Source organism: Rhipicephalus microplus, chromosome 8, assembly GCF_043290135.1.
Source record: "Rhipicephalus microplus isolate Deutch F79 chromosome 8, USDA_Rmic, whole genome shotgun sequence".
Lineage (NCBI taxonomy): Eukaryota > Metazoa > Arthropoda > Arachnida > Ixodida > Ixodidae > Rhipicephalus > Rhipicephalus microplus.
In genome coordinates, this window is record NC_134707.1 from 96,210,473 (window position 1) to 96,231,144 (window position 20,672).

The following is a 20,672-nucleotide window of genomic DNA, read 5'->3' on the forward strand; positions in this document are numbered from 1 at the left end:
CGACGCGGATGTGCAGCATAAAACGCGTGACGAGATCCTCCCGTATGTAACGTTTGCGTACAACACCGCAACCCAGGAAACAACAAAGTTCGCACCCTTCCGCCTCGTTTACGGTCGAGACGTGCAAACCGTGTTAGCTGCCATGATTCCTTGTGACATCGACCAACACGAGCTGTTAACTACTGATGTCGAGGATTACATTCATCGTTCAGAAAAAGGACATCAACTAGCTCATGTGCCAATAAGATCGCAGCAATGTGCAGGCGCCCGAAGGTGCAATATGCAATGACACGCCCGAAGGGTGTGTCAGCTGGCCAACGGTCAACATGGCAACTAATCCGTTCCTGTTCTACATGCAGATTCTACTTTTTGCTGGAGTGACCAAAGCCAGCGCATCTCAAGCAACAACGAACATTACCGATGAAACCACGGCGGCATGCTGCGACAGCGTATGGTTTTCGCTAAACTACACTGAAGATGGGATCAAGTCACGTGCAGCGCGGTCTACGTCACCGGACCCGGCTTTAAATGTACCTCGTCGCACGGCTTCCTTCAGTGGGTGTGTCAGCTGGCCAACGGTCAACATGGCAACTAATCCGTTCCTGTTCTACATGCAGATTCTACTTTTTGCTGGAGTGACCAAAGCCAGCGCATCTCAAGCAACAACGAACATTACCGATGAAACCACGGCGGCATGCTGCGACAGCGTATGGTTTTCGCTAAACTACACTGAAGATGGGATCAAGTCACGTGCAGCGCGGTCTACGTCACCGGACCCGGCTTTAAATGTACCTCGTCGCACGGCTTCCTTCAGTGGGTGTGTCAGCTGGCCAACGGTCAACATGGCAACTAATCCGTTCCTGTTCTACATGCAGATTCTACTTTTTGCTGGAGTGACCAAAGCCAGCGCATCTCAAGCAACAACGAACATTACCGATGAAACCACGGCGGCATGCTGCGACAGCGTATGGTTTTCGCTAAACTACACTGAAGATGGGATCAAGTCACGTGCAGCGCGGTCTACGTCACCGGACCCGGCTTTAAATGTACCTCGTCGCACGGCTTCCTTCAGTGGGTGTGTCAGCTGGCCAACGGTCAACATGGCAACTAATCCGTTCCTGTTCTACATGCAGGTCTGTAACACTGCGTCTTCCTGTAAATCCAGTAACCGCTGTTTTATCCAGCTGACATGCCCAGAGTGTTTCAGTGCTATAGCTATGTTTGTGCAGGATTTCGCATGTGCTTTGTTGATTCTTTGCGGTGATATAGAATCAAACCCAGGTCCTACCACCGAAGAATTGCTCACTGAGATTCTAGCGGGGCAAAAGGTGATACAGAAAAGGCTCGATGAAATTGAACAGAAATTTAAGGTTGTCGACTCGACAGCCTCTCTTATTAAAGAGGTCTCCTCAGTCACCCACCTTCTGGACAAGAAAGTGAAGGACATGGAAAAAAAGTTAGTCGACCTTGAGGACCGCGGGAGAAGAAACAACCTTTTGGTGTTCGGCGTTCCAGAAAAACAGAATGAAACACAAGCAGACCTTGAGCAAAGTGTTGTGAAAGGTATTTTCGAAGAGGTACTAGGCACAAAAATAACGTCTATCGAAAGGATTCATAGGATAGGCCGTAGTCATAGTCGCAAACCTCGGCCTGTAATCCTAAAGTTATTTGACTACCGCGAAAAGATTAATGTTTTGAAAAACGGCTATAAGTTAAAAGGACAGCGAACTTCTATAGCAGAGGATTTTTCCGCGTGCACTAGACAGAAAAGAAGAAACCTGTGGGAGAGCACAACTGACATCAGAAAGTCTGGTAAAAAAGTTAAGCTGATTCACGATAAAATTAAAATTGAAAACAATCTTTTTGAATGGGATGACAGCCAAAAAATGAGAGTTCTTGTTCAGCGCAAGAATACTAGAAACGAACAGTGACCAGCGGTCGTTAATAAACCATTCCTTTGCCTCCAGTTTAATGCTCGCAGTATTGTGAATAAAGTTGATGTGCTGGAAAGTGTTATTCTCTCGTATAAACCTCAGGTAGTCGTAATTACGGAAACTTGGTTGCACAATGACATATCCGATTCTGAAATCGTCCCGCCAGGCTACGCTATCCTTCGTAATGATAGAAGCTCCCGAGGGGGAGGAGTTGCCATTCTTTACCAAGATACGTTACATATAAACAGACTTTCCCCTATAGCTGGTGTTGAATGTGTCATCGCTAAAATATGCCTGAATGAATGCAGCTTAGTAGTAGGTGGATTTTACCGCCCCCCAAATGACAACAGTACATTCTTCGAGAAACTAAACCAATTCTTATGTGACAACGTCGTCCACATCAATAATTTTTTGATAGCTGGTGACTTCAATCTGCCATCCATTGATTGGAGTAACGAAATTCCGGAGCCTCTTAGCACTGTTGCAGAACAGTTAACTGATCTAGTTTTCTTTCATAACCTTTCTCAGTTAGTCAAAGAGCCAACTCGCATCAGCAACTCAGCGAATTCTATCCTAGACCTTTTTCTCGTTAGCAGAAACCTGCTTAGTAAAGAACCCGTAGTTGCCGTTCTCGATGAAATATCGGATCATAAGTTGATTACATTGACACTGAATCTTGGCCATGTGCCTAAAAAGAAAAACGAAGTGCGTGTTGTCCCGGTTTTCGCACGTGCAAATGACGTGGGCATTTTGGATGCAATGGATGAATCGTTCTCAAATTTTCTTTCTTTCTATCAATCAAGTGATTGCAGTATCGATGAGTTATGGCTATTTTTCAAAAATCTCGTTCTTAAGTGTATCAAAGATTTTGTCCCTATGAAAAGTAAAAGCATAAAAAAATTTTCAAAACCATGGCTTACTAAGGAAGTTGTTCGCCTTGAGCGCAAAGCGAAAAGGATAAGAAAAACGTGCCGGCAACGCCCCTCTCCTGCGAATGTATCGAAACTGTGTGCCATACGCTTGGCTCTTAGGGACAGTATCGCTGAAGCTAAAAATTACTACTTCAACGTGACATTAAAAAACTTTCTCTACACGGCTCCGGCTAAATTCTGGAGACATTTTTCCTCAAAGCAAAAATCGCAGTTAAACCTTACTGTGAACGGTGGCAACGTGTCGGATAAACTACAATTAGCATCGACTTTTAACCGCTTTTTCTGCTCCGTATTTGTACAGGATGATGCTAGTGACCCATCTTTCATTCCTGCAAAAGATGCTCCGTCTATAAGTGATATTTTTGTGTCCGAAGAAGGTGTGCTGTCACTGTTGTTAAAATTGGACACAAAGAAAACTCCTGGAATTGACGGCATACCCAACACCTTTTTAGTCAGGTACGCTGAATGGTGCTCCAAGTACTTATGTTTAATATTTAAAAAATCGCTCTCAGAAGCTCAACTACCAACAGAATGGAAGTACAGTAAAATTATTCCGATACCGAAAGGTGGGGACTCGCGCCAAGTAACTTGTTACAGGCCAATCTCCCTACTGTGCTCCTGCTCAAAGACGCTAGAGCACATAATTTTCGCGCACATATCGTCGTTTCTGGAAAAGAACAACCTTATTGATAATAGGCAACATGGTTTTCGCAAAGGTAAATCTACAGTGACGGCACTCCTTGAAACCGTGCATGATTTTGCTGCTGCTATTGATGCTCAATCTCAAATAGACGTGATTTTTTTGGATTTCCAAAAAGCTTTTGATTGTGTTTCGCATTCAAAACTAATAATAAAGGTTAGGGCAATTCTAAAGAATACTGCATTAGTATCGTGGATAGAGGCCTACTTGCGCCACAGACAGCAATGTGTTTCAATTGATAATGTTTGCTCAACTCCTGCAGCTGTCGGGTCGGGCGTTCCACAAGGGTCGGTGTTGGGGCCGTTATTCTTCCTAATATTTATAAATGACATAGTTGACCAGGTACCGGTCAAAATTAAACTATTCGCAGATGACTGCGTAATTTATCACAGAATTGACAACCTTCATGACCACGTCCAACTAAAAGAAGCTCTTCAGCACGTTGAGAAATGGTGTGAAACCTGGCAAATGAAAATTAACCCCCAAAAGACCGTTCTCATGAGGATAACTAGAAAGAATTCACCGCTACAGCTTAGCTACAGCTTAAATGGAAGCGTATTATCCAAAGTAAAATCTTTTAAATACCTAGGTGTCATACTCACATCGGATCTTCGGTGGAATGAGCACATTTCTTACATAAAGAAAAAAGCAGTAACTAAACTAGGATACTTAAGACGAACTTTGCGCCAAGCTCCTCAAGATATGAAGCTATTAGGCTATAAAACGTTTATCCGACCAATAATCGAATACGCATCGATAGTATGGGACCCTCACACGAAAAGGAACATTGTCCACTTGGAAAGTGTTCAAAGAAAATCGGTACGCTTTATTTTTAATATGTACAGCTGGCGGACATCGGCAAGTACGTTAGTGGAAAGGGCTGAATTGGAACCCCTGGAATTACGACGCCACACGGAAAGACTAGGGTACCTATACAAAATTTATCATAATAAAATAGGAATAGAAAGGGATCATTTCATTCAACCTGTAAGTAAGCGAATCACACGTTCTCATCACTCAAAAAAACTACGAGACTATAACTGCCGAACAGATGTATTTCACAACACATTTTTCCCACGAACAGTAAGGGAATGGAACGAGCTCCCAGCCGATGTCGTGGAACGCATGACCACAGCAGATTTCATTTCAACACTTCAGGCTCATTTGACGACTGTGTAAATGTACGAGTTTACTAATCTTCTTTGTATATGTTCACTTGTGTGTTTCTACTTTTATGTATCGTCACCTTATATGTAAGGAAATACATATATTCTTTTATTCCATGTATGTATTACTGGCATTTAGAATATAATGGTTACAGTGTAGTTACCTACTGCTGTGATGATCGATATAACTGATGATATTATTGCTGTAGAAGAGTACCTAGTGTGAAGCATGCCGTTATCGCTTTCTTTTGCGCAGTATGTATATATATCATCTTTGTATTCCCACTCCTGCTTACAGCCTTTTTTAGGCTAGCAGTATTTTGCAAATAAATAAATAAATAAATAAATAAATATCCACCATCGACGAGTCACCTATCAACCTGACGACCAAGTGTGGGTTTACCTCCTGTTAGACGGCGAGGTCTCAGCGAGAAAAACCTGAGCAAGTACTTCGGACCCTACACAGTGTTTCGGTGGTTAAACGAGGCCAACTATGAAGTTATTCCAGACGGAGTCTCGGCAACTACCCAGCGCCACTCATCACAAACAGAGATTGTGCATGTCGTCCGCTTAAAACCTTACCTTACGCGGTGAAAATTGCCTTATTGTGCCCTGGCAGCAAACATTTTCTTTTTTTATGTTGTCCGTTGGGTCTCCAACGAACTGTGAACTGTGTTAATGTTTGTTTTTCTTATGACCAACCAGAGACATTTTTTTACACCCCCATATGCCCTCTGGACCATAGCTTCTGAGCAGCTCTCAGACTGGTGTGCGGACGCACACCTATCGCGCTCCGCTGCTAATGCCGATTCTGACCAGTCAACGGCCTCGAATCTTCCTGAGCTGCACGGACCCTCTTCCGCGAAGTTCACCTGAACATTTCGACACCTAGTTCACCAAGGTGGGCTCGTTTTTCATCATTTTAGAGGCCTTTTCGCTGCACCAGCGAGCTAAGCCTAGGCGAGGTTAGGCCAGCCTCCCCGCCTACGGCGCTCGCACGTCAGCTGCGATATGCCGCAGCAGATTGCCATGGAAGGGGACGACGTCACCCCTGAGGAATTACAAGGAAACGGATGGTTCTCCGTTCTAAAAAGACGGCAAGAATCGCGAGCGAAGTCACATGCAGCCCGCCAGTCTGGAACGCAACGAGGCGCGACAGCGACGCCGAACGCTACTCTACGACGCGTCGCAGCTGCGAGCCGACTGCCGGCGATGCCACGTAGTCACAATCGAGTCATCGTGCGACCGGGAGGCGGCCTCAACGTGCAAGCCTGCAGCCCGCACAGGATTCTCGCCGCACTAACCATGGCAGCTCAGCTAGCGCCGTCGGTAACGGAGGAGGACATTATTTGTCCCAACTTGATGCAAAACATTTTTGTCGTCAGTACGCCCAGCGCTACTAATGCAGCAGCGTACAGCCGAGTAACAGAGATCATCCTCACCGACCAGAGACACCCGGTCACGGCCTACCTCTCACCTGCCGGTATCACGAGCCGAGGCGTGATTCGCGGCGTCGACACTGACTTTGACGACGCAGCACTCAACCGCATGCTAATCCAACCGCGCAACTCAAGCCTACTGGGAGCGCGTCGCATCAAGAACACTGGAACTGTGATTCTGATCTTCAACGGGCTCAAAGTGCCCAACTACGTCTACTGCGGCCAGGTCATCTACCGCTGCACGTTGTATAAGCGCCAAATAGACACCTGCCGTACCTGCGGCCAAGTGGGCCATCGCCAAGACGTGTGCCCCACTCCTTCAACCAAGGTCTGCGACCACTGCGGTCACTTAACAACGGACAATCCACACGTGTGCAACCAGCCAGTGTGTGCCTTATGTGGTGAAGCACACTTCACGGGCGACCGCGAATGCCGACATCGCTACCAGCTGCCTTACCTGGTGCGCCGTCGTCGTCAGCGCCGTCGCCGACGAAAGCAAGCCCAGCAGCAAGCACCCACCCCAGCAACCAGCCCGGTTGCTGCCAAGACCACCAAACCGCAAGGACCTCCTCTAGACCCACGAAATCCTACTCCCACTGACCAGCCTACCTGGGCCGACAAGGTGGCATGCAAAGGTGAGGCCCACGCAGCGCAGCGTCAGGGACACTCGCCACAGCAACCTGACCCAGAACTAGCACAGTTAAAACGCATGTATGCGGAGCAGGCTAAAAAAATCCAATCGCTTAAAGAAGAGCTAGCAAAACAACAGGCCCCCGAATCGCGCGAGGGTAGCATTATCAGCGGCCCCGTCTCGATACGCGGCGCTAAGAAACGGGCAGGCCCGACGCTCCAGGCCGAAGAGCAATCCGATTTTGACCGGTTTACAGCCAATATATACGCGATACTAGAGCAGTACCGCGCAGAGACCACGGCCGAGTATAGCGCTTTCAACGCTAAACTAGAGAGCATGCAGAAACAACTTATCGAGTTGGCTACATGGCCAGCACAAATAGACGCGAGGACTAAGGTGTTGGAGGAGGACCTGGCACGCAGTAAGCGTGCTGGGCAAATACCTAGACCCTAAAATGGCGTCGTCACAATCATTCACAATTTGGCAATGGAACGCAAGTACCCTCCGTACGCGGAGAGAAACGTTACAACAATTCATTGGCTCTATGACCCAACGACCGGCCGTCATTCTCCTGCAGGAAACGCGTATCGACCGATTCGCTCTTCGCGGATACAGAGTCGAGGCCGTCTGTGGTAACAAAGCTCGAGGAATAGCCACTTGTGTGGCTAAGCCTTATGCTTACACGACACATGCAGTACGCCCAGACCTCAAAATAGAGCATCAGATGATAGAGATTATCCCCAGCGCTCAGATTAAGCAATCGGTATTTATCCTTAACGTGTATAGTTCACCTTCACACAGCACAGAAACATTCACCACACATCTAACTAAAGCGACGCAGATAGCAGGCAACCATCCCCTCATCATCGCGGGGGACTTCAACGCCCCCCATGTACAATGGGGTTACAATCGCACAACACAGAAAGGACGCCACTTACAAACACACATCACTCAACACAATCTCATGTTACTTAACGACCTCTCTACCCCCACACACTTAGGTAACTCAGTGTCACGGGACTCATCCCCTGACCTGACCCTAGTACGCAACGTTTCGAACCCCACATGGGTTAATCTGCAAGCTAACCTCGGTAGCGATCACTTTATCTGTAGCACAACAGTCAATATAGGCAGCCTCGAGCCCAGAGACTTTAAAGTAGTAGACTGGAACTTTTTTAGGCAAATACGCAAACAAGACACCAACCATTACTCTTCACTCTCTGAACTCTTTGCGAGGCTACAGCGGGACGTAAAACAAGCTACCAAAAATATTTCTACAACACGCAACATAGACCACATGGACAGCCACCTCGCACATCTCCTGGAGGCTCACAAAAGTCTTCAAGAAAGATGGAGAATGCATAAACTCAATCGTAGGCTACGAAAAAGAATTGCATTGCTCAACCGACAAATCGAAGAGTACAGTCACACACTAGCACGCAATCAGTGGAATGAGGTGTGTAATTCGCTTGACGCACGCATGAGAAAGGGTCTAAAATAGGACCTTCTCAGGCATCTGCTCGGCGACAAGCCCACCAAGTCAGAGCAACGACTAACTCTAGCTAGACTGTTACACAAAGCGCGAGGACAGCAACTTACCGACGCGCAGATTTTAGATGCTACAGCAGCCCGGTATCTATGCACAGAACCTACCTCACATGAAGACTATCCACCTTACGCGGGGGCCGCAGACGACCCATTTGAGCATGCTATAACTAGCGCTGAAATACGCGCGGTAATAGCAGAGCTCAATACTAAGTCAGCCCCGGGTCCTGACGGAGTCACCAACAAGCTACTCCGCAACCTGGCTGACCATGACATTGAATCACTAGCCACCTACATGAATGAGGTTTGGGAGCAAGGGAGCGTCCCGCCAGAATGGAGGGCCGCGACCGTCATACTCATTCCCAAGCCGAACAAACCCCTGGAACTCGACTCTCTACGACCCATCTCCCTCACATCCTGTGTGGGTAAGGTCATGGAGCACGTCATTCTCCGTCGAGTCACACAATATTCAGAGCGAAAACACCTCTTCCCATTCAATCAAGTAGGGTTCAGGCCGGCTATGGCCACGCAGGATGTACTTCTCATGCTGCAGGAGACGTTACTTAAAGTAAGGAGCAAAGACCTCCGAGCAATCCTAGCTCTTGACTTAGAAAAAGCTTTTGATACCATAAGCCACGCTCATATACTACACGAGATTCAGGAGGCAGGCTTAGGCCGCCGTTTCTACGAATACGTCCGCTCTTTCCTAAGAGCCAGAACGGCCACACTTAAAGTTGGGGATCTCAAGTCACACACCTACAACCTAGGCCCGCGCGGCACCCCGCAAGGGTCGGTGCTCTCACCGTTTCTTTTCAATTTAGCCCTCAGGCAACTTTCGCAAAAGCTTCGACACATCGAAGGTATAGAACACGCGCTCTACGCCGACGATATTACTATTTGGCGTACTGGAGGGAGCGATGGACAAATCGAAGTGAGCCTTCAGGAAGCAGTCACTGCAGTACAAACATTTTTAAAGCCCACGGGCCTCAGACTATCGGCATCTAAGTCCGAGTTGCTGCTTCTGCCACCACAGTACGGCAGCACCAAAGCCGAACCTACCATACACCTCTCCACAATGGATGGCTCGGTTATCCCGATAGTGTCGTCGGTTCGAATTCTGGGCGTTACCCTACAGGAGAATGGCAAAAACGACTTAACCATCACACATCTCACCAAAAAAGCTGAGGCAGTCATGCACCTCGTCCGACGCGTCGCTAATAGACACGCAAGACTCACAGAAGAAAGCTTACTACGCATCTTTCATGCGTTCTTAATGTGCCACGTTCACTACGTTGCCTGCGCTCACCCGTGGAGCAAAGGCGATGAAACTAAAGTAGACAACCTCATCCGAAAATGCACAAAACGAGTACTTGGTCTACCCATGTCCACAAGCACGCAGCGCCTGCTATCCCTTGGGATACATAACACGTTCCAAGAAATCATCGAAGCACAAAGAATGTCCCTAATCATGCGCCTGTCTTCGACAGCTGCGGGTCAGGAACTCCTCTCACACATAGGTCTTCCTATCCCAACTCAAGTGAACGAAGCAGAATCATTACCGCAACACCTTCACGCTAAAATCACAGTGCTACCCTTCCCCAGGAACATGCACCCGGTGCACAATCAGGCTCGAAGAAGGGCACGAGCTCAATCCTTACTAAAAGCGGCCAACCTACACGCGACAGACGTGGTTTTCGTAGACGCCGCTAAATACGTGGACAAACCCTACTTTGCAGCTGTAGCGGTCGCCCCAGACGGAAAAGCTCTTAATGCTCTTACCGTAAAAACTCAGAAAGCCTGCGAGGCTGAACAAGTGGCCATTGCCCTTGCTCTAGCACTCCCTCAGCGCGACACAATATTTACCGACTCTAAACCCGCTGCACTGGCATACCGCCGCGGTACACTTTGCCAGTCGGCATTAAGAGTTCTAACATCTGTTCCGATAACTGTAGACAAGCATATCCACTGGTTCCCTGGGCATGAAGGGATCAACGTTCAACCAGGGGTCCCCAACGGTAATGAGCTGGCCCATAACCTCGCGCGTGATCTTACGTGCCGCGGGGGGTCGCGGTCTGGCTCACTGGCCGGGGACACCAACACGCACCGGGAGCCGCTCCTATCATATCATGAAATTTGCTCGCACTATAAGTTATTTAGAAAAGAATTCCCCTCACCTCACTCAGCACTAAATAAAGCCCAACAATTAACGCTTCGACTGCTGCAAACGCACAGTTACCCCAGCCCCTATATCTGCAGCAAATACCTACCAGATATAAGGCCAGAATGCCCCAAATGCCAAAATTCAAGGTGCGATTTAAGTCACATGCTGTGGCAGTGTCCCGTGCTAAACGCTAGCTTCGGGTCCCCTGCCACCGAGGACGACTGGTTCAACCACCTCAGGAGCCCCGACAGGGCCCTTCAACACCAGGCCGTCCAGAAGGCCCAAAAGGTGGCTGGCGAGCTCCGACTCCCAGTCCCCACATGGGCGGAGCCACCGGGCTGGCCCCCGTAAGGGGTGCCCAGGCCCCTTCAGGACCTTTATTAAAGTTAATTCTCTCTCTCTCTCTGGACCATAAGTATAGTTTCTTCCATTTGTTTTCCTTATGGCCCCTGCTGTCCCATTGTGTATCAGCATCGAGTCTATATTCTAATGGGAGGGGTAATAACGTCACCTAGAGTTCTGAACCGGCAAGTCCTAGCCAGCCGAAAAGGGCAAACAAAATTAAGAAGTGTGTGTTAGCGCTCCGTTTGAAGATACACGCTCGTGTCTTTCTGCGCCACTGTTCCTGTCTTGTCTCTACGGCTTTTAATTTTTAATGCCTGAGTATATATATATATATAAATATATATATATATATATATATATATATATATATATATATATATATATATATATATATATATACTAGGTTCCCACTATTTTCATGCTCTCCTGTTCTTCTTGGGCAAAGCCTTATTATTTCAAGGAACTTAACAGCCCTCTAAAGAGCACTTCTGCGAGTGACCTATAATGTATAGTGTACATGTTACACATTTAGGATAATGAAACGCAGGAAGCAGACACCATTGTAACAGTTCAACTTCCGAAAAGCACGATACAATTAGGAAAGCCATAGTAGTGAAGGTATGTAGAAAATATGATCCCCAAGGCCCACGTAGCGTGTGCGCATGTAGCGTGTGCCATGTGCATGGTACACTTGGCCCTAACACAAATAGATTTCGCGGGAAAGCAGAAAAGAAAGTGAACTATGTATACAGCAAAATCGACTTGCTGCGCAACCTAAAGGAAAACAAAAAGGGAGACAGAAAAGAGCGCAGTCTACCAACTGTCCCCCTTCTCGCTTTCCTTCAAGTTTGCGCAGCAAATTTATTTTTCAAGTATGAATCAACTAATCTGCAAAGAAGTATTGCTTCAACAAGTACGCAGGTATCCAGCAGTATTTGTTCTCTAGCTTGTGGCCGCCACCGCCGGTATTTGTGCCCCAACCCTGCGGGCCAGCAGTCGAGTAGCATAAGCACTAGACCACCATAGCGTTTTGATAGCGAGATGGGTTCTTTCAATATCATAGCGCGAAGCAAACCCGGCGCACTTCTCTGTGCGCTCTACCTGACAATAATCAACCCAAGCCCTACAGTCATTTCATTAATTCATGGTTTCGCGTTCTAATGTGTGCGCATTGTTCAAGTTGTTATTAAAATTTTGGACCATCAAGAGATTTTTTTACTGTGAACGCGTCATTCGATGCCATCAGCACCCCACCCTTTACTCACTGCACCTGTGAAAGCTTTTCAAACATGATATGATTACCTGCCACCTCTGGGAGCACAAGTATTAGCAAGCCTTCGGTGCGTCACATGTTTTGGCACTGCATCCGTGACCACCTAACCACTGAGAATCCGCGTGACTAATAGGATGTGAAGCCAGCGTAGGCGATGTCATGAGGACGGCGCTAATTTAGGCGATCTGTTCAGTCAAGTTATTTACGTCATTATGTTATGAACATTCGGACTGTGTGTGTCGGCACTGAAGCAGACGGTTACTTTTCTCGTTAGATTAGGCATTCGATATTTTCGCCTTCTGAGCAGTCTCGCACATTGGCGAAAAAGAAATAGTGGTGACGACTTCCTGAGCAAGTATTGTGCAGTGCAACGTGTACTCGTGCCTTCTGTCTCAGCGAACAAATTTGTTGTGACCATCCTCTCTACAGGCCCAACTTCCTGCGAGAGTCCAAGTACCCTGCATTTTTCGGGCGTATAGTCACCTTTTGGAATGATAATATCACCCACTTTGGGTTGCTGAACATCTACAGAGAGTACACGGATGCTGCTGTAATGACTCAAGTCTTCAACGTACTAAAGGTGAAGTTTTTTTCGCAGTCAATTTTATTTGTGCACTAGGCGATTTGAAACAAAGTGAATTTTCATATTGCAATAGAGCCCTGAAGAGATCGGAGCAGCCTGCGTATTTCGATAACCAATGCAATGCAGAACGGTCAGGGAGGAACTGCATACACCACATGGGTTCTTATTCTGACCAAAGCAAGACACCCTCACCGTACGAACGTCACTAAGATTACACGTGAAAAATGGCGTGCTTCCCATGCTTTTTATGCATGTCATGCTAGACCTTCAGTTTGTGTTCATCAGACTGTTATTCCACCATATTTCAATTCTAGATATCTGCTGTAAAAAAACGACTGCAAATTCTCCTAGACTTTTCGAGGCAACTAAAGTCTTACATCCCATAAATGTAGTCGTTATGATCCTACTACTTGTCACTCATATTATTGAAACACTTTTGACAATCCCCATGCATTTGGGTGTGTATAAAACTAACAATACAACCAAGAGAACAACAAATTACTTGCTGAACTCATGCTCTAGGTGACATGAATATCTGGATTTTACTATTATCCACGCCAATTGCTGTTTTGCACAGATTTGACATAACACAAAAAATATTGATATGTTGTGATACCACATTTACAGTATGACCACGAGCGCACGGTGAACGCAGCATGTAAATAGTGTTCCACATGACACGGATGTCATAATTTTCATGCTGCTACTTGCACAGGTTCTGTATTGGACTTATTTCGCTCGATACAAAGTTTGGTTTTTAACAAGTGCATGAAAGCACCAAGAAAGACTATGATTGAACGTGCCGTCCAAGTTATTGAGAACGTGACATGCATGCCACTATTTTAGTTCTGTGAACTTCAGATATGTTCACCATGTAGCTGTGCCAAGCCATACAGATTTTGCTATATATCGCACTAGCAAAACGACTTGTAATGTATGTATTTCGTACATGACATCAATTTCTCAATTAATAAGCTACGCCATGTCATATTAGGTGAATGGGTTAGCACTCATTGTAGAAGTTTCGCATTGCATCGGCTATAAAACTAGCACCAACAGATAAACAACGTGGCGTGTGAAATATGCCACGCAAGAAATGCGTGTTATGTTTTTCGTGTTAATACTTGTCGTTTATTTTCATCTTAGATTCACGTCGCTCCATGCGCCTTTCGCAGCAGGTCAAACAAGCGGAACTGCTCATAGCACTGTCGTGGGACACGTTCTGCACATGACATGCCTGCCATGATTCTTTGCGTAACGACATGCTTTTTTATGTTCATCATACATGACACGAATTTCTGATTTCTAGTGTTCCTATTTCTCATTTGTCTTCGTCATAACCGTGTCACTTAGCAATTTTGATATTGGGCAAGGGCCCATAACGGCCACCCGCAAATCATAAGTGGGACGCGAAAAAGATGCCGCACGTTAAATACTTATAGTGACATTCATGTTCGCACCTGTCATTTGTTCATCATTGTTATATCACGCCAGACGAGGTTTTCTGTGTGTCAAGCTACCATAATGTCCACGATCAGATCAGGAGCATAGCGTGTGAATTGTGCTGTGATTATTATGCATATACCATTTGAATGCTCCAACGTTTCATGTATGCTCGTTTAGAGGCATGCCGCGATATAACATTCGGAAAATATGTCAGGCTATCTTAACAGCTGATAGCACATAGTGAGAGTGGCGTAAAAATTGTCATACTTTGCATGCATGCATTGATCTTTATGTACTACTTGTCGTTCATTAAATTCCTGTCATACGTAACATGTTACGGTATATATAGAGCTACTATATATACCTATATATACTATAGAGCTACTATAGTATATATAGAGACTTTATTTTCTCTTTACACTTGCGTTGTAATCACTTCTAACAACATCGCTTACACTTTCCTTGGCACGATTGTCTGCAAGATCTCACTATTGTGATTCCAACAAATAAATGTACTTTCAACCGCACTCTTCTTTATTTTCCCTTCAAATCGAGGGTCTCCTACCAAACTTACTGCTTTGGGGTAGTATGCGAGAAAAAATTATTCAGCTGCCATCTCGTAAAAAGCCCGCATGCTGCATGACGTCGAACAGGCGGAAAACGTGGTCTACACTCGTTGTCGTGGCTCCTGGTGGCGCGCACGGATGCTCCCACGATTGGTGCACATATATACTAGATAAAGGGGATGGCGGTTTAGTAACCGTGGTAGTTCAGTTAGTAAAGCGTTGGACGCGCTATTCGAATGGTATAGCTTCCGTCCCCGCCCATCGCATGGTACCTTTTCTTCCGCTTTTGCTTCTTTACGCTTACATCGCTTTATTGATTATTATCTGGGAGTTAACGTACCAAAACCACCATATGATTATGAGAGACGCCGTAGTAGAGGGCTCCGGAAGTTTAGACCACCTGGGGTTCATTAACGTGCACCTAAATCTGAGCACACGGGCCTATAACATTTCCGCCTCCATCGGAAATGCAGCCGCCGCAGCTGGGATTCCATCCCGTGACCTGCGGGCCAGCTGTCGAGTACTTTAGTCATTAGACCACCGTGGCGGGGCACGCTTACATTGCAGCTCTTTCTAATAACATCGTTATATGGCATGAACCATCTTGGCATGATTGTTTAAAAGAACTGATTATTATCATTGTGTACAACGAAAATAAAAACGAGTCCCTACTTGTACTGTTCATTTTCTTCAGGCTATTTGAAAGGTGTTTATAGGTATATTATGAAAAAGTCTGAGTCAGATTGGTCGTATAATTTTCAAAAAAAGGTATATCAGGTATCCAAAGATTTAAAAAAAACTTATCTTGAAGAAACCACGCCTTCATTGTTAAAAACACTCGTGCAATCTGCTCACATCATACAGCGACAATTTCACTAAAATAGTTGTTGGTGATAAAGTTTTTTATGAAAAAAATGAAAATGATAACAAGTGCGTATATTCAGCCAATCAGGAAATACTTGTGGAAAATGAGCATATGCACCAAAACGATGATGAAAAATTGCCAGCGTACTTTTAAGAAATTGCAAAATTGAATTTTGATAATAAAGTTTCTTATGAAAAAGAATGAGAATGATAACAGGTGAGTATTAACAACCAATAAGGTAATAATTATGGAAAAGAAGCATGTGCACCAGAACGATGATGGAAAAAGGCAGCGTACTTTTTAGAAATTGCACAAAATTAATTATGGGGATAAATTTCCACATAAAAAACAGTGAAAATCATAACCAAAGCGTGTAATAAACCCATCAGGAAAGATTTGTTGAAAAGGAGCATGTGTGCCAAAAAGATGATGGGAATAACGCCAGTGTACTTTTTAGGAATTTCAAAAATGAATTTTGGTGATAAATTTTCTTATGAAGAAGATTGCAAATGATAACAGGTGAGTATATTCAACCGATAAGGGAATAAGTGTGGAAAAGGAGCTTATACACTGAAACAATGACGGAAAAAAGGCAGCGTACTTTTCAGAAATTGTGGTAACAGGCCCCATCTTTCAAAGACTTGGAGCACACAAACGCTCTGGCCCATGGATGGTTTTGCCCCTCAGAGTTGGTAATATTTTTTTGCTATAAAAAATGAAAATTGCGTTTTGGTCGGCCTACCTAGCCATCACCCCTTAAAACAATCATGTTGATAGGGCTGGGCGCTAAATACGATAGCAGAAAAGTTTTATACTTTAGAAATTAGGTCTACCATGCAGCTGACTCCTATAGTATTTTATCTGGCGTAAATATCACAGCGTGCGAAAACCTGGCTGCTGCCGTGGGTGAAATGATCCTTGGACTATAAGCTACTCTATAAGCCTCACTGTTTATGACGTGTGTCGCAAGACTGTACGAAACTTGTCAGTATACACAAGTGAACTTACCACGTCTTAAACAATGTATGAAAGCTAGAAACGGCTGACGCCATCGAGTGAAATTGACTCCTACAATGCATGTGAATAATTGGTGTTTCATCTCTGGGGCTCTTCTGTAAAACGAAGACAAGTACTTTCTACTTTTTGGATATGGACAGTTCCGTTCGAAGTTATTAGTGTCTCTTGGGGTGAATCGCGTCTATGGGCTATCATTAATAGACATAATCTCGTGTATTGCTCGAAATGTGCCAAAATATAGTTGTCATCTTCTGTGGTATATCGCATAACGTCCCATGAAATAAGAGCTTATCGGCCAACAAGTCATTTAGCTTATTTATTTTATGTAGTTGCTTCCGTTTTCAGAGCATCCCATATTCCTCAGAGTTATTGAAGATGGTAAGATACGTAAAAAAACAGCTGCTGTACCCTCACGTTTTGAACTCGTTCTATGAGTTAATGTAGCTCAGCACCTATTGTGTTCCTGTATTCCTGTTCGACTGCCACGTTTCATTTATAAAGTCAGAAAAGGTATTCTGAGTTATCAAGGTGTTCTAATTATCAATTATATTTGCAGCTACGGCTTTTCTTCGCGCACCCACTGTGCCAGAACGTGCGTGTGTTTTCTCGTAACGTATAATGGTATTAGTCTCGCTACGATTTCAGAAAACAGCAATATATGCAATTTATAATGATTTATCAACAGTGTAGCTACCAATAAGATGTTGTTTAGCTCTCCAATGAAAAAGAACGAAGATAGCACACGTAATCTTACACGATGTTAGAGAATCATAATCTAAATCATCCAGGGTCTGACAGAGATATCATAGCTTTAACGCTCGGCGAGATATAGTTGAGCAGAGAGTGGACACTGAAGCCAAGATACCTTCTTGTAACTGTCGTAATTTGTTAGAAGGTTCTGTCTTATGACAGTGACTTTTTGTTACTTGAAGCTTACCAACCCTGTATAAACATCAGACTTTCTTTTTTGAATCAGCATTGCATTTATTACTGTTATACAATATATGCGACGTGAAAGAGTTCATTTTTAAGTTGAGAAACTTTTCAAACTTTGTCTATATTTTCATTATTACTTGGTTTTCTTATAAAGTAGAATGCAATAAAAGTTTACTACTTTCGGTAGAAATCATCACGGACCTCACTTCTCTCTGAATCGTCGGTTTCTGTATTATGTCGAAATGTCTGAATCTTCATTTGGCTCATGAAGCACTTTCAGAAAGGTGTGCGAGGGTTAAAAGCTCTTCAGCGAAATTTTATGAAGTGATGGGGCCGTCTTTTTACTTCTACAAATACCCATGTTGGAAGTAAGTCATGCTTATTAGGCACGCTGCAAAAGCCTATAGAAATTCAGACCACCTGAGGTTCAATTAAAATGTCAAAACCAGATAAGGTCACTAGAGTATTGTAGCAGGATGAGGTGGCATTGCTCTTTATACAACAAGGTATTTCAGCTCTGTTGGGTTTTTAGAAAAAAGGGAGTTCAACAACCACATTTATAGAGCTTCCGCAGGAGTAGTTTGTTGACCAGTCTTCGCAAACATAGTTTTCCTTGTCTGTGCTGGGCTGTTGGGGTTAAGCCGGCGGCGATAGATGTATTTGTTTGGTAGTTCTTCCAAACTGAAAACCACGACGACTAGCGGCATCACGGGTAATACGCGTGACACCTGTATTACGCGTAAAACGCTTTAGCAAATGCCGTTCATCATATTTTGACATTTTTGTCAGGGCTCAACTGCCTTTTCAACTAAAATCTGTTTGCTGATGCAGTGATATCGGGGTTTCGATGAACTTCGCGCGTTTTGCGTGGCTGCTTGAGACTTCAGTTAGCGCGTTTCCAGATCCTGCGATTCATCTATATCACCATAGCACAATTCTTTCTGGGTACAGTTTGACGCTACGCCAAAAGATCCATGAAGACTTCCATCGACAGATAAAATATCTGTTCTCTCAGACGTTTTTCGAGCGGCTGTTGTATGAGTTGCTGTTTGGGTAGCATTAGTGATAGTGCAAGGGTTTATTGCAGACACCTAATGTGGCCATGTTCATTCCAAGCCTTTCAATAAACCCATTACATGGTTCTGCGATTCATCTTCCACATCAACTGCAACCTAGTTGTTGACCTCAATGTCCCACTTCACCTCCCTCGATAGAACAACAAGGAACTCTGTGCTTCTCCTTCATAGGACTCATTTTTCATCACACTTTATGACTCTATGAACACTCGGAGCTCTTGCTAAATGAGTACTGCTAATAATTGAACGTTTTCTGTGATCTCAATTTTATCGTCACGTTCAACTTCATGCCCGTTTCCTCAAGCTCGCTCTTAGTTCCACTCTTCGGATAACGCACCACGAAGAATGTTTTTTTTTGTAATACCATTCCCACCATGAAAATGCCCATGTGCCGTTTTACTCATGTAAGATACCGAATGAGAAAAAGATTGAAGCTTGAGGCCTAGGTAAAAAATCTTGAATACGGCGTGTACTGAAGCCTACCTTTCGACAATTCGTCTTCTCTAATGCAACAATAGTGGCATCTTCCTCAGACACCCTGTGATGAAGATGTAACTTTTTGCTGCGTTAAAGATAGGATGGCTTGCCATCTGGTTTTTTGCAGAAGCACACCCTGCCTTGACAAGATAATTTGTCAGAAGACTGGTTTCAGACACACACATTGTTACATATATTGAGTAGTCTCACAAGTATTAAGATTCAACTTCGCTCTTATTAGCCCTAAACAGTCAAGCGCTAGTCACGGGCTGGTCGCTGCTCGCGCTAGTTCCACTGTCGTATTTTTTTTCTAACATTTGCAAATTGTAAGCTAGCGGAGACGTCATTATTAAGTTACTGTAAGTCAGCACGACTGGCGAAACGAGAACAAGTTTTGCTCACTATATTCCTTGTTTCCAGGCGCTGTATCTCTACCTGAAGCCGAGATTTACAAGCACGAGGACTTTATTCTATGTTGTTGGCATGTCTCTGGATGATCCAGCCGGCTACCCGGTCTTGAAATTGATGAAGTGAGTCCTCGACAATATGATTTGCATATCTTAGCACTTTACAGCAAGTATTCTATGGTATGTGGTTGATAATGGTCCAGAAGCAACTACGCTGGATTGTGTGATTTTGACAAACCAGACCTATTTTACCGAAGGACGTTAAGAATTACGAGAGTGAATATTTGACACGCACGTACCGCTGAGCAGCTTTACTTCAGCTTAATCCACGCATATTAAAATTGTATCTTTGGGCTAGAAACCACTTGAGCTCTCTTTAGCGGAGATGAGGAAAGAATATATGGCATTTTTGTTACCTGTATATGTCGCAATATTTATTCAGTCCCGAAGATGGCAGCTGATTTTCGCATCCACTTATTGCTTCTGCAAACATTCATAATTCATGTAAAGGCTGCAGGAATAAAATTGACAGAGTCACTCCGGTCTCACTCATGAAAAGCACGCAAACGAACTCAGGAGCCCATCACCTAATTGAATAACGGAAACCCCCAAGGGAATTACATGTTTTGTCACATATACAACTTTCGTCACTTTCTATTTCATTGCGTTGCACAATACTCTCTCCAAATTTTTCTTTCTTCCATACCGGTAATTTATATCTAGGCAAAGAGGACGTTCATGCATTCACTTATAGGGAACAATCATGTGTCGCACCGTGAAGTTACCTCAATAAATTCTTGGACAGGCTACACGTCTAAATTGCCTGATAGTAGAACTCAGTAAGGGTGCTACTTCGCTATAGTGATATTTGCCTGTATAAGTACACCAGGCTTTACCGGTGAGTATGTATGCCCACCAAAGACGTGCACTCTAGATTTAAGTGGATAAATCTAGAACGTAGTTTGCGTTTAGCCAATGATTGTCGCTCTATTGATTGCTTGTTTTCAGAACCGTGTTCACTCCATCAATGTTCGTCGCCATTGCACACCTTAGCTACCCAGTGAGGAAGTTCAAAGACTGTCGAATATTCCCGGTGGTCGTGGACAGTCTACCTACAAACCTCACCCGTGGCAAAGATTACACTTATGGACACACATTCGTACGTATTCACTG

At 44.6% G+C, this 20,672-nt stretch overlaps 1 protein-coding gene and 1 long non-coding RNA gene across 3 annotated transcripts in view; both read left to right on the forward strand.

Annotated features, from left to right (window-relative positions):
• The first annotated feature begins 305 nt into the window (after positions 1 to 305).
• LOC142769273 (uncharacterized) lies at positions 306 to 1,179 on the forward strand. Of its 2 annotated transcripts, none has more exons than XR_012885742.1 (2): positions 306 to 555; positions 618 to 1,179. It is a non-coding gene; the product is annotated as an uncharacterized LOC142769273 (long non-coding RNA). The 2 variants fall into 2 exon arrangements; XR_012885743.1 differs by having other exon boundaries at positions 306 to 530.
• An 11,382-nt stretch (positions 1,180 to 12,561) lies between these two features.
• LOC119165674 (uncharacterized) overlaps positions 12,562 to 20,672 on the forward strand; it is a 77,288-nt gene continuing 69,177 nt past the window's right edge. The window contains exons 1-3 of the mRNA XM_075872370.1: positions 12,562 to 12,706; positions 19,513 to 19,622; positions 20,508 to 20,658. Of these exons, the coding sequence (XP_075728485.1) occupies positions 12,680 to 12,706; positions 19,513 to 19,622; positions 20,508 to 20,658 (288 nt within the window). The 5' untranslated portion in view covers positions 12,562 to 12,679. The remainder of the gene's footprint in view (positions 12,707 to 19,512; positions 19,623 to 20,507; positions 20,659 to 20,672) is intronic.